Below are 13,059 nucleotides of genomic sequence, written 5' to 3'. Positions count from 1 at the left end.
TAGTTTTTTAAGACTCCCGGATCTAAAGAGGCTTTCTTAAGCAGAGGCTTGACAACTGCTGTTTTCCAAGATAGGGGAAAGATCCCCCGATGATAGCCATGTTCATGAGCTCTAATAGAGGTGGGAGGACCACCCCTCTACAGGTCTTCAGGATTTTTAAAGGACAGGGTTCTAAGGGCGAACATGACTTAATATCATCAAGGAGACAATTTAGATCTTCCAGGGTCAGATGAGGAAAATTAGAGAAACGCTATTTGGGGTAAGCTTCAGTAGCCTCATCCTGAGAAGGAGAGAGCAGAGGATAGGGGGGTGTTGAGTTAACATCCAGCTCCATATTAAGAATTTCCAGAGAGTTATGAATATCGGCTGTTTTTAATGCAGTGCCGAATCCGTGCTGGTCTTAAAGCCCCACTACAACACTGCAGGTTTGAAAGATTATCGGGAGATAAGGTATGATGGCATAACCTAGGAGGAGGTCTAAGAGAAAGAAGGGCGGAGAAAGTATAAAGCTCATGGTTCGCCTGAAGGGAATGTCGAGGCCCAGCCCGCCTGGCCCCTGGCGTGTCCTTAGCGCGGACGGGCGCAGGCGGGCTTAACTTAGGCGCCACTTTGGCGCGCGTCCGCTGTGCGTGAAGAGAATCGTCCCACCTAAATAGGGTTGATCCCAAGTCTGGAGCCCCGCCTGACCTGATCCAGCCAATGGGAGCGGGACCACCAGCTGTTTGCCGACGCGCCCTCCAGACACAAACGGGAACACCCGCGGTGGAACGGGGCACTAGGCAGAGAAAGCGGCAAGCAGGTAAGGAGGAGAATAAACAAATATTAAATCTGAAGGCACAGCTAATTGCAAGTAAAGTATTTAAAAACAGCGAGTTTAAAAGAGCACAGTTATCATACAGCAGGGATCAGTTTTAACATAAGAGCGCTAGCTACCGAGGCATCGTAATCATGCACAGGGTGCCTGAGACCAACAGAGGATTCTAATCGCCCCACCTAAATAGCGTTGATCCCAAGTCTGGAGCCCCGCCTGACCTGATCCAGCCAATGGGAGCGGGGACGCCAGCTGTTTGCCGACGCGCCCTCCACACAAACGGGAACACCTGCGGTGGAACGGGGGACTAGGCAGAGAAAGCGGCAAGCAGGTAAGGAGGAGAATAAACAAATATTAAATCTGAAGGCACAGCTAATTGCAAGTAAAGTATTTAAAAACAGCGAGTTTAAAAGGGCATATTTATCATACAGCAGTGATCAGTTTTAACATAAGAGCGCTAGCTACCGAGGCATCGTAATCATGCACAGGGTGCCTGAGACCAACAGAGGATTCTAATCGCCCCACCTAAATAGGGTTGATCCCAAGTCTGGAGCCCCGCCTGACCTGATCCAGCCAATGGGAGCGGGGACACCAGCTGTTTGCCGACGCGCCCTCCACACAAACGGGAACACCCGCGGTGGAGCGGGGCACTAGGCAGAGAAAGCGGCAAGCAGGTAAGGAGGAGAATAAACAAATATTAAATCTGAAGGCACAGCTAACTTACTAGCTACTTAGGAGGAAGTTGTCATATACCTGGGTGGCACCCTGCATTCTATTGGTCAGGGGTGCCCCCCTCTGTGACGCTCAGAAACTCGGCATAAATATGGAAGAGTTGCCAAGCGATTCAGAAATTACAAGGAGAAGAAGGATAGTCTTGCAGGAAACCAGAGCTGGACCCCTAAGGTCTGCACTCTGAAGGACTGCACCTGCTGTACATTCTGGGGCTCTAGCCCTAAGGACTTTACCTTGCTTCAAGGTGGATTAAGGAGTGGACTCCCTGCTAGCTAGAGGCTAACTGAGCCCACCTGCATCATCTCCACCAAGAAGTCCCAATCCTGGAGTCCGTCCAGTGTACTTTTAAGGATTTGGCCAGGTGCATTATGAGAATTATAGTCCCAGCATCCTGAAGACCATCTCAGAGATTCTAGACCAGTGGATTGATGTTGTGGACACTTTAAACCCTCAAAGCGATCTTCTGGAAGAAGATCCAGAAATTTGGAAAAGTTTTGTGAGCTCTTTGGAAAAGCTCCATAAGCTGAAAGGCTTGACGTCGAGAGCCAAGCTGGATACCTTCATCTGCGACCCTGGCTGGATTTCAGGTTTTTCTTGCTGAAAGCTCTGGAGATCCAGACTTCCAGGATTCGACCAGCGGTTGTTAGCACTGGATCTAGCCGATGAACCCCCACCAAATCCGTCCTGAAGTGGAACATCACATGCAGAGAGAAAATCCTCCAGAAAAGTTTTCAAGTGTGATGATACCATTTTGACTGAGGCCTCCCGCTCAGTGTATCCAACCAGGGCTTCATCGCTGTCAGTCTCAAACTTTGACTTTGTATTGGCCAAGCATAACTAGATATTCCAATTTGGTGCTAATGTTTTTTAAGCACTAGTAAGTGTTTATTCACAAAAATGTATATCTCCGGTTCCCTACTTTGGATTTATGTCACTTTGGTGTCTAAAGGTTCATAAAAATGTTATCTATTGTTATAAATTGGAGTTTGATTTTTATTGTGTTGTGTCTTATTGAATGTATTGGTGTTTTTAAATGCTTTACGCATCTGTCTCCTAGGTTAAGCCTTGCTGCTCTTTGCCATCTACAAAGTGATTAATTTAATGAGACCCTAACTAAACCTTATATTGTTTGTGGCCTCATTGATGGTGGTAAGTCACTACTGATCCCTACTAATTAACCACTTTCCAACACTCTCTTACTGACATATTCAAGGGTGTGTTTGGGTTAGAACATCTACTTCTGTTGGTCACTGCAAGCTAAATTTGACAGTAGTGGTCCATGGTATTGTAGAACGAGGTTTCTTTTGTTGGATTGGCCAAATAAAGGATTCCATATATTGCAATACAGAAGATCTTCACATGCCTTTGGTCTGTCCAGGAGATTGAAGCAAAGATCTGCTCTTTTTGTTATCCTCATTCCAGTAAAAACAATGTGAGATAAGAGAGGAGTAATCTCCATCACTGATATTTTTTCCCCTTCTGAGTACTTAGGTTCTTCCTCCGACCCAGTGGCTATTTGTTTTTCATCCCTTAGGGAATGGATAATATTTTCAGGAAATGTAGTTAGTGGCCAGCCTTGATGGTCCAACCTAAAACGGAGGAGGGCTATAGAAAAGGGAGTGGGATGATGGAAAGACTGAATCATATCTCTTTCAATTCAGTAATCGGGTGTCTGTCTTATGTACACCCCATTTCATTAAGACTCTCTAATGGCACAAATTTGCCCAGCGGTAAACTCCTGTTCTGTGCACTGGCGTAAATATACCCTTCAGTGAGGAATAGTATGTGTATTAAGTGGTTTGAATGTCTTTCCACATTTAAAAGGCCAGAACTATCACCAGCCGTTTTATTGTGGTAATGTACATGGTGGACTCGGTAAGATGTGTTATCACCGCATTTATATTTCAAGATTACCATTTTACTTTAGCGTACAGTAGTACAATTATCATCTGTTTGACTTGGCCCATTTTGCAGTGTCATCCCAGAACTTTTTTCCTTTCTTTCCTCCTGTATTTTTACTGACCTGCTGTTGATGATGTGATGACTCTGGGCACTTTAGCGCTAAAGTGCATGCGCTCTCTATTGTAAACTTGGTAAGATTGGTCTACACCTATTTGGCATATTTATTTTACCTGTAAGTGCCTTGTACAGTGGTATCTCATATACCCAGGGCCTGTAAATCTAACTATCCTTTCAAACCTGTCGCAGGCCGCTGCCACAGCAGGGCCTGCTCGCGCAGTTTACTGCTGCCATGATGCGGCATATAAAGTGGTTGCCATGTCTGCAACTCCCCTTTTACTACATATGAGTGACCCCTAATGTAGGCCCTAGCTAGCCCTATGGGCCGGGTGCTTTGTAGGAAATAAAGGTAGGACATGTGCCTTAACTGAGTGGCATGTCCTGGTGGTGACAAACAAGCTATTTCGTTTCTCACTGCTGTGAGGCTTCCCTCTCATAGTGATGCATTGGGGATTCCCTGATATGTGCTTCAGAGGTAATTTCTGATCTGAGAGGTGTAGCATGACCATGTTTGGTATGTTTGGAATAATAGTGATAAATCCTGCTTATTGGTGAAAGCAGATTTATTATTACTATTTTTGAAATGCCACTTTTTAGAAGTGTAGGAGAGGAAAGTGGGAAACCCAATTGACCCTTGGAGGCTTGGGAAGTTTAAATATGATGAGGTAAAAGAGCCTTTAAGGGATTCATTTAACCGCATGCGTGCGGGCGGAATTCCGCTCGTACGCTGAGATTTTCAAAAGCGCACTTTACGTGACGAGCTGGGCTCGTCATGAGCGTGCGAGGAGGCTACGCCATGACGAGCCCAGCTCGTCATCAGCGTCGAAGGGGTTAAGCTCACTCTGTTAACTAATTCATGCAATGATGTTTCAAGGATCCAGTCGGTAACCTATAGTTAAACAATCTACAATTCAGTTTTTCATTTCTTCCCAAACAATCTCCAGAAGATACTAACGAAACTGGTGTGGATTCTTCATAAATCCATTATATAACATATAAATTTGGAGGGTACAAAAAGATTAAAGCAACACAGAAATGATCGAGGTTTACAAAAGTATTCTGTGTTATCCATACCGCAGAGTCATTAATGTAAACATCTCTTCCAAACCAAAATACATAAATAGAACAGTGAGTCTGAACAAAACAGAAATCACTTTCTGAAGAGAAATCAAACAATAGGGAGTAGATGAATTGTCGATGTTTCGGGTTTTTTAAATGAATTTACATCCAGAGCAAAGGTCAGACGTGACTCACCTACAACCGTAATGCGCAGTGGATAATTTTTATAGGAATATTTAATGTTTGTGCTATTACTGTGTTGATAGCGGAAGTAGTAGGTTCTTGCATCCCATCTCCTGACGTCATTGATTAGCAGGGAACAGTCCCTTCGCGTCACATCTCCCACCAGTTTGAAGCGGCCCAGGGCGTCCTTATATATCATCTTAGTTTCATTGTTGGAAGCCACGGCCGTGTTTTCTGGTTTACCATCAATGAACCAGTATCCACTGGGGCTTGCAGCTGCCTCCCGCGTCTCCTGGATGGTGAACTGACAGGGAATGAGGACGCACAGGCCTTCCTGAGCTGTGACGTTCGCGGTCATATTCACTTTATAATATTCATTATTGGCACCGAGGACTCCTGAGGAGAGAAGAACAGCGGGTCAGCGATTTGTAACAACGTGAACGAATGGCGGGAACTGAAGAGAAGAGGGAAAGCGAGAACCAGAGAGCCGCCTCTGCAGTTGAAGCAGAGGGGCACGTGAGAGACGAGGATTTTTAAGCAATGATGAATAAAATCACAATAAAAGCTACAAAATATAAATATTAAAGTTGATATTCATGTATTTCTGCAGCTCTCTTTAGCACAGTTAAGGTTGATACGTTGTTTACAAATATAACGTTTATAACAATTCTGAAAAATATTGTTTTCACATTTAACAAATTCAGCACAAACCACATTTTTTAGGATGCCATTAACAGGTGCTCTGTAAGTTTTGATGACAGTGAGTCCGAACAGTCCAAAGACCTTCTCGAGCTACAGACATAACATGCTCAAATACAATCAGTGCAATCATTTCTAGAAATGGGAACTTTGTGTGTGCATCCGCCACAACCAGCATGGGTTTCCATTCACGGGGGATCTGAAGTCTGTGATAATTATCTGCCAGGGTTCTGCAGAGCTTTCTTCCTTTAGTATAGGGGCAGAGAGGACCTGGGTTCTGGAGGCTTGGCACCATAAACATTCTATGATAAATAGTATTCATATATAGTTATGTATGTTTTTATATAGTATTGCTACAGAGCAAACCCAGTCAAAATGTAACAGAGCCTGCTGTCTTGTTTTTCTTTTCTTCTTTACACCTTTGAGTCTACAGTCTAATGATGTTCCTGGTAGCAAAATAGCTGAGGGTGCTGGTCATGATAACAAGTAAGTAAGTAAGAAATCTTTCTTGCTTGATTATTGAAAACCGTTCAATACAGAAGACAGTAAATGCATTAAAAACCGGTATTAAAGGAATTACATATTACAGACATGTGGTGCCATCGCCATTGGCCTTTAAAAAACGGAACCTCGGAGTGGGACTAACCTTCTGCCCTGTAGATTAAAATGGAACTAAGGTAAAACTGCCCCAACCCTGTTAATACCAGTGGTCTCGACTGGGTGGTGGGGTGGGGGAGAGGAGTGTACACAAGTTGAGATGTGCGTATAGAGTGTGACCAGTTTTCTAGGTGAACTCCTCCTGCCCCAAGGCGTTATGAGTGCATGTGAGCATATGAATTTATGAAAGTGCTGGTGTGCCAGATAAAGTGTAGTGTGCCTTGGATAACTTAGGAACCCCATCAATACTGTTCTTGTTAAAAGGTGTATGTGCAAAGGTCTAGGCATCTTAAGTATTTAGCTGACAGGTGGACCTGCACAATGGATAAAATGCAATGTGCTTAAGCAAGAATATGAACTACTTCAGCGCAAAGGCCAGTTGAAGTGCTTAAGCTGTTATTGCTAAAAAGGTGCATGTGCTAAGATCTAGGCTCTGAGGACTTTGGCTGACTGCTGGACATGCATGCACCTAATGAGTCTTTAGAGGGGAGGGCTTGGAAAGTGTGCCAAGTGATGTATGTTGAGGGAAGTCAAAGATAAAAACACTGCCCAAAATGCCAGGTGGATAGGCCACTGGAAACATTATCTTAACATGTGCGGAAACAGCCGGCTAGGCATGTAACGGTCATTACCCAGCCTACAGCCTGAGTATGTTCATAAAAAATAATGAGCGGAGGTTTTGACTGAGACCAAAGCTATTAGTTGTCTAATTACACCCCTTCCTTTTGTCTGCTGGAGATATTGCCTCGAAAGTTTTTGAGAAATTATGAAAGAATTTTACTAGTACTCAGTTTAGTTTAATGACCGATGGTTCAAGGCAGGCCAACACTGCCTCCCTGCAGGAACTTCCACTTTCTTCATATTAGTGTGGGGCACAACAATCGTATATGGATAATGCCTTCCTGACCTTGATTGCGTAGCCGACAATTTGCCTGTTCATCACATTTTGTCCATGCGGGATAATAAATTAAGGTCTGGATTAACCCCATCCTGAATTTCATGAACTGTACCTTGATCCAATCCTTATGAAGTTTGCTTTGATAATGCTGAGGTTTCAGACGCATATAGGTGTGCAGAGTTCTCCAGCCGTGTTTGCGTTGAGACATACAGGCCTTGTCCTCTAGTAGTGAGAGCTGTTGTGTGCTAGCTTTTGCCAGACTTTTGAACTCATGATGGCTAGTGGAAAAGTCCCAGGTGCTCTTTAGTCCAGGCGTGCTTAAGGCCTGAGACAGGAAGGACCTTGCAGAGGAGCTTTGATTTGTTTCCAGTTCAGACCAAAGGTGATAGCCAAATGGATCTTCTTATGCTGACATGAGTTTTGTTTAACATATCATAAAGGCCACATTCCGTAGCAGTGACTGCTTACAAAATGCCAAACTCCAGCCTTCTCTGGGCTGGATAGGAATGGGAAGGAAGCTGAAAAATTGTACTGTAGATCTTGAGAAGCATTCTATCCAGTATTGCGAATGTCCTGCCAATTAAGAGCCTCACTACCGCAAGCTAAGGTTGGGACACACATTGCTTGGGGTACCTGGAGGATAGGCATTAGCATGGGACCTTTTATTTTTCTTTAAAGAGACCTAAAGGTGAAGGATAAGACTAGACTCTTCGTCCTGATTCTGATAGCTATGTAAATGATGCAGCTGGTTTTGTAGATGATGCAGGCAGGAGGGGGGAGTTAACCAAGTTCCATAAGGATGGGAGTGAAGTGATCATATTTCTTCAGGCCCTGGGTGAGAGGTGCTGCTTAATATAGGATGGTACAAAAGGGGGTGGTGATGGATGGAGCATCTGAACCAATCAAACACTCACACCCAGTCAAAAGATCTGGGTTTGACCCATCACCGTTCTTTAGCCCACTCTGCCACCCCAGTTCAGACATGGCTATATGCAGATCAGTCTGACCCTGTGCCTCATGGGAACAGTGAAGCCCAAACTGCCAAGCCATGCCTTCCCAGGACCGGAAACAAGCTTCCGAGGACCGGTTTCTGGCATTACAGCCGTCTTCAGCCCGGCTTGCTTTAATCCAGTGGCAAAGTGAGCAAGGGACTCATGTCTGAGCATACCCTGCCACACTTATGGCAGCCAAAAGCGGTACAAAAGGGAGTGGTGATGGACGGAGCATCTGAACCAATCAAACACTCACACCCAGTCAAAAGATCTGGGTTCGACCCATCACCGTTCTTTAGCCCACTCTGCCACCCCAGTTCAGACATGCCTATATGCAAATCAGTTTGACCCTGTGCCTCATGGGAACAGTCCATCCCGAACTGCCAAGCCATGCCTTCCCTGGACTGGAAACAAGCTTCCGAGGACCGTTTCTGGCATTACAGCCGTCTTCAGCCCGGCTTGCCTGAATGCAGTGGCAAAGTGAGCAAGGGATTCATGTCTGAGCATACCCTGCCACACTTATGGCGGCCAAAAGCGGTACAAAAGGGGGTGGTGATGGACGGAGCATCTGAACCAATCAAACACTCACACCCAGTCAAAAGATCTGGGTTTGACCCATCACCATTCTTTAGCCCACTCTGCCACCCCAGTTCAGACATGCTATCTGCAAATCTGTCTGACCCTGTGCCTCATGGAAACAGTCCAGCCTGAACTGCCAAGCCATGCCTTCCCTGGATCGGAAACAAGCTTCCGAGGACCGGTGTCTGGCATTACAGCCGTCTTCAGCACGGCTTGCTTGAATGCAGTGGGAAAGTGAGCAAGGGACTCACGTCTGAGCATACCCTGCCACACTTATGGCGGCCAAAAGCGGTACTGTTAGAAAGGCGATCCCGGGGGAGGCAGAAGATGTCTGACTGACCACCCCTAGGTCCACCTCTCCGTCGAGAAGTAGCCGAGCGTTATCGAGAGGCCTCCTGGGTGAGGGTCCTCTCCTAGGATCGTACAGCAGAGTAACCACAACACTACAAACGGACACCACACAAGAGGTTAAGTTCTTAAGCTTTATCAAGGATAAAGGTTGCTGGTTCTCAGTGATATGTACAAGCAGATCGAGGGATCTGTAAAGTCTCGTAAAAGGGACGGGGTAGCGGGACAGTCTCAAGATGGGTGCAGGAAGGGATACCCTGCGCACAGCTCTCAATCCTTGAGCCGGGGGTTCCGAGGGGTCGAGCCGCGGCATCGCCAGCAGGACTCGACAGGTGGTCGGTAACGGAGAGGAGGCCGCGGCAGCGCCAGCAGGCTCTCAAGATGGTTCGGCAAAGGCAGGCCGCGGCAGCGCCAGCAGGCTCTCAAGATGGTTGGGCAAAAGGTGGGCCGCGGCAGCGCCAGCAGGCTCTCAAGATGGTTCAGCAAAGGTGGGCCGCGGCAGCACCAGCAGGCTCCCAGGGTAGCTTCAGGTTACAGGGAAATGAGTTCTTCTGGTGTCGGCCATGACAGCGTCAGCAGGGCTTTCCAGTCCAGGATACAACTGGCGTCTTACTCCGGGGCTGGCCCAGATATAGGGCTGGAGTCCTTTGATGTCCGGACCCTCGCGCCTGGGGGCCAGAGGGGCCGGGATGATGGTGTCCAGACACCCCGCAGGGGGGTGGAGCCAGCGCCCAGGGAGGCGGAGGGCGATCGATACCAGGCGTCCGGGGACGGCTGGAGGCCCATCGAAACTCCCCTTCCTCCTGGATCTGTCGAGTGGCCACTCGACCACCTGGGTGGATCTTGGTGCCTCGATGTCGGGGCTTCGCTGGGGCCTGGGCCGGGGCCGAGGCCACGTGTTCATGACGTGGTGGGCCCAAGATGGAGTCGGGCGAGGCCTCGTGCTCAGGGCGTGATGGGCCCAAGATGGAGCCAGGCCGGTTGTGGTGGTCCGGGATGGTAACCGGACCGGCACTGTGGGGGCGTGCAGGGTCGGGCAAAAGGGGCCGCCCGAGGCTTGGAGGAGGGCCGATGTCGTCCTGGGCCCGCCATGCGGGAGGGGTAGGACCACGCCACGAGGCCGGGTCCAACACGCATCCCCCCCAGCTGAAGGCAGGGAAGAGTCACCCATCTTCTTGGGGGTTCTCCTCGCCGAGGCGGAAGAGTCGGGACCGGCCGTCAGCGTTGGCGTGGTCGTTGCCGGGGCGATGCTCCACAGTGAAGTCCATCCCCTGCAGGGAGATGGACCATCGCAACAGTTTCGGGTTTTCTCCCCGCATCTGCATCAACCACCGCAGGGGCCGGTGGTCGGTCTGGACCCGGAAGTGGGTGCCGAAGAGGTAGGGTCGGAGCTTCTTTAGTGCCCACACGACAGCGAAGGCTTCCCTCTCGATGGTGCTCCATCGTTGCTCTCTGGCCAGCAGCCGCCGGCTGATGAAGGCGACGGGAAGGTCGGCTCCCTCAGGGTTTACTTGGGAGAGGACCGCCCCAATGCCGTGCTCCGAGGCGTCGGTTTGGACCACAAACTCTCGGCTGTAGTCGGGGGCCTGGAGCACCGGGGCGGTGCACATGGCAGTCTTTAGTGTTTCGAAGGCTGTTTGGCACTCTGGGGTCCAGTGTACCTTTTGGGGTAGTCTCTTGGAGGTTAGTTCTGTGAGGGGCCCCACAATGCCCCCATAGTTCTTTATGAACCGCCGATAATATCCTGTGAGTCTCAGGAAGGCTTGGACTGCGGTTTGGGTGATCGGGGGCTCCCAGGCCCGGATGGCGTCAATCTTTGGCTGGAGGGGAGCCACCTGGCCGCTCCCTACTTGGTGTTCCAGATAGGTCACGGACCCTTGGCCTATCTGGCACTTGCTGGCCTTTATTGTTAGTCCGGCCCGTCGAAGGGCCGTCAGGACCTCCCAGAGGTGGGTCAGGTGCTCATCCCAGTGGAGGCTGTACACCGCAATGTCGTCTAGATAGGCGGCGCTGAACTCCTCTAGCCCGGCCAGCACCCGGTTTACGAGTCTCTGGAAGGTGGCCGGGGCGTTTTTCATGCCGAAGGGCATCACCTTGAAGTGGTAGTGGCCATCGGGGGTCGAGAAGGCCGATCGCTCTTGTGCTCCAGGGGTGAGGCCGATCTGCCAATACCCGGCTGTGAGGTCGAAGGTGCTGAGATACTTTGCGGCCCCCAGGCGATCGATCAGTTCATCCGCCCGGGGGAGGGGATGGGCGTTGGTCCTGGTGACGGCGTTCAGCCCCCGGTAGTCAACACAGAACCGGAGCGCCGGGGGTGTGCCAGGGGCGGCGGCTTTCGGGACCAGGACAACGGGACTGGCCCAGGGACTGTCGGAGGGTTCGACTACCCCCATAGCAAGCATCTTGGCCACTTCGGTTTGAATGCAGGCCCGAACTCGGTTGGGCACTCGGAAAGCTCGGTGTCTTACAGACGGGCTGTGTCCGGTGTCCACATCGTGGACACACCACCGGGTGACTCCAGGAGTGAGGGAAAATAGATCTGCAAATTGCCCCAGCAGCTTCTGGCAGTCTTGGTGCTGTTCTGGGGTCAGGGTAGAGGAGAGCGTGACCCCTTCGATGGAGCCGTCTTTCTCGGTGGTGCTCATGAGATCTGGTAGTGGTTCGGAGTCGTCTTCAGCTCCGTCATCGGTCGCTAGCAGCAGGCTCAGTTCAGTGCGGGCAAAGTGCGGCTTGAGTCGGTTGTTGTGTAGAACCCGGAGGGGGTTTCTGGGGGACTCCATGTCCACCAGATAGGTGACGGGGCTCTTGCGCTCAACCACTTTGAAGGGCCACGTCCATTTGTCCTGGAGGGCACAAGGTTCAACCGGGGACATGACCCAGACCTGCTGGCCCGGCTCGAATTCGATGGACGAGGCGTTCTGGTCATACCAGCGTTTCATCTCCTCCTGACTGGCCTCCAGGTTGGCTTCGGCAAGTTCCCGTAACTTCCGAGTCTGGTTGCGGAGTGTCAGGAGGTACTGGTAGACATCGGGTGGAGCACCTCGGACAGCCGTCTCCCAGCCTTCCTTGACCAGGCTGAGGGGGCCTCGGACCGGGTGCCCATACAATAGTTCAAAGGGGCTGAACCCCAGGGACTTCTGGGGTACCTCGCGATATGCAAACAGGAGGCAGGGCAGCAGGACATCCCATTTGCGTCGTAGTGGCTCTTCTAGGCCCTTGATCATCCCCTTCAGAGTTCTGTTAAAGCGCTCCACAAGTCCATTTCCTTGGGGGTGATACGGGGTGGTGAACTTATATGTGACCCCGCACTGTTGCTACAGGGACCGCATATATTTCGATATAAAGTTAGTGCCCCGATCACTCACGACTTCTCGGGGGAAGCCGACTCTGGAGAAGATCCCCATTAGGGCTCGGCCTACTAATGGGGCCGTGAAGGTTCGGAGGGGGATGACTTCAGGATAGCGGGTGGCATGGTCCACTAGAACGAGGATGAAGCAGTGCCCCTGAGAGGTGCGGGGGTCCAAGGGTCCCACGATGTCGATCCCTACTCGCTCGAAGGGGGTGGTGACCACGGGAAAAGGCTGGAGTGGAGCTTTGACTTTTCCCCCGCTCTTCCCGCTGGCTTGACAAGTCGGACAGGAGCGTCAGTGATTATGCACATCGTTGCGCATCTTCGGCCAGTAGAAATGGGTCACCAGGCGGCTGTAAGTTTTGTCCTGCCCCAGGTGCCCGGCGAGGGGCACGTCATATGCCAAGTTCAAGAGGAAGTCTCTGAATCGGAGGGGAACGACCAGCACCCGGCTGGCCCCTAGTTCGGCAATCTTCTGCTCGCTGTAGAGAAGGTCGTGGTCCCAATAGACCCAGTGGGACCCCGAGGGGTCTCCAGTGGCTTGAGTGGCGGCTTGTTGTCGGATTCCCTCGAGGGAGGGACAGGTTTTTTGTTCCTGCCGGAATTGTTCGCGGGTGGGGCCACCTTCTTGGCGCCATTGAGCTAGTTCTGGAAGGTGGCCGAGCTCGGTGATGTCTTCTTGGGTGGGCCCCTGGGGGCCGGGTTCAGGGTCGGCGCCCTCGGGGACAGCGGG

General features: G+C 50.3%; 1 protein-coding gene across 1 annotated transcript in view; it reads right to left on the bottom strand.

Annotated features, from left to right (window-relative positions):
- LOC144769681 (myeloid cell surface antigen CD33-like) overlaps positions 1-13,059 on the bottom strand; it is a 402,964-nt gene that overhangs the window by 340,894 nt on the left and 49,011 nt on the right. The window contains exon 2 of the mRNA XM_078653873.1: positions 4,817-5,200. Coding sequence (XP_078509999.1) covers positions 4,817-5,200 — 384 coding nt within the window. The remainder of the gene's footprint in view (positions 1-4,816; positions 5,201-13,059) is intronic.

The sequence above is a fragment of the Lissotriton helveticus genome, chromosome 7 (assembly GCF_964261635.1).
Source record: "Lissotriton helveticus chromosome 7, aLisHel1.1, whole genome shotgun sequence".
Lineage (NCBI taxonomy): Eukaryota > Metazoa > Chordata > Amphibia > Caudata > Salamandridae > Lissotriton > Lissotriton helveticus.
Note: the sequence above shows the minus strand (reverse complement) of the source record. Positions and strands in the feature narration are given on the sequence as shown.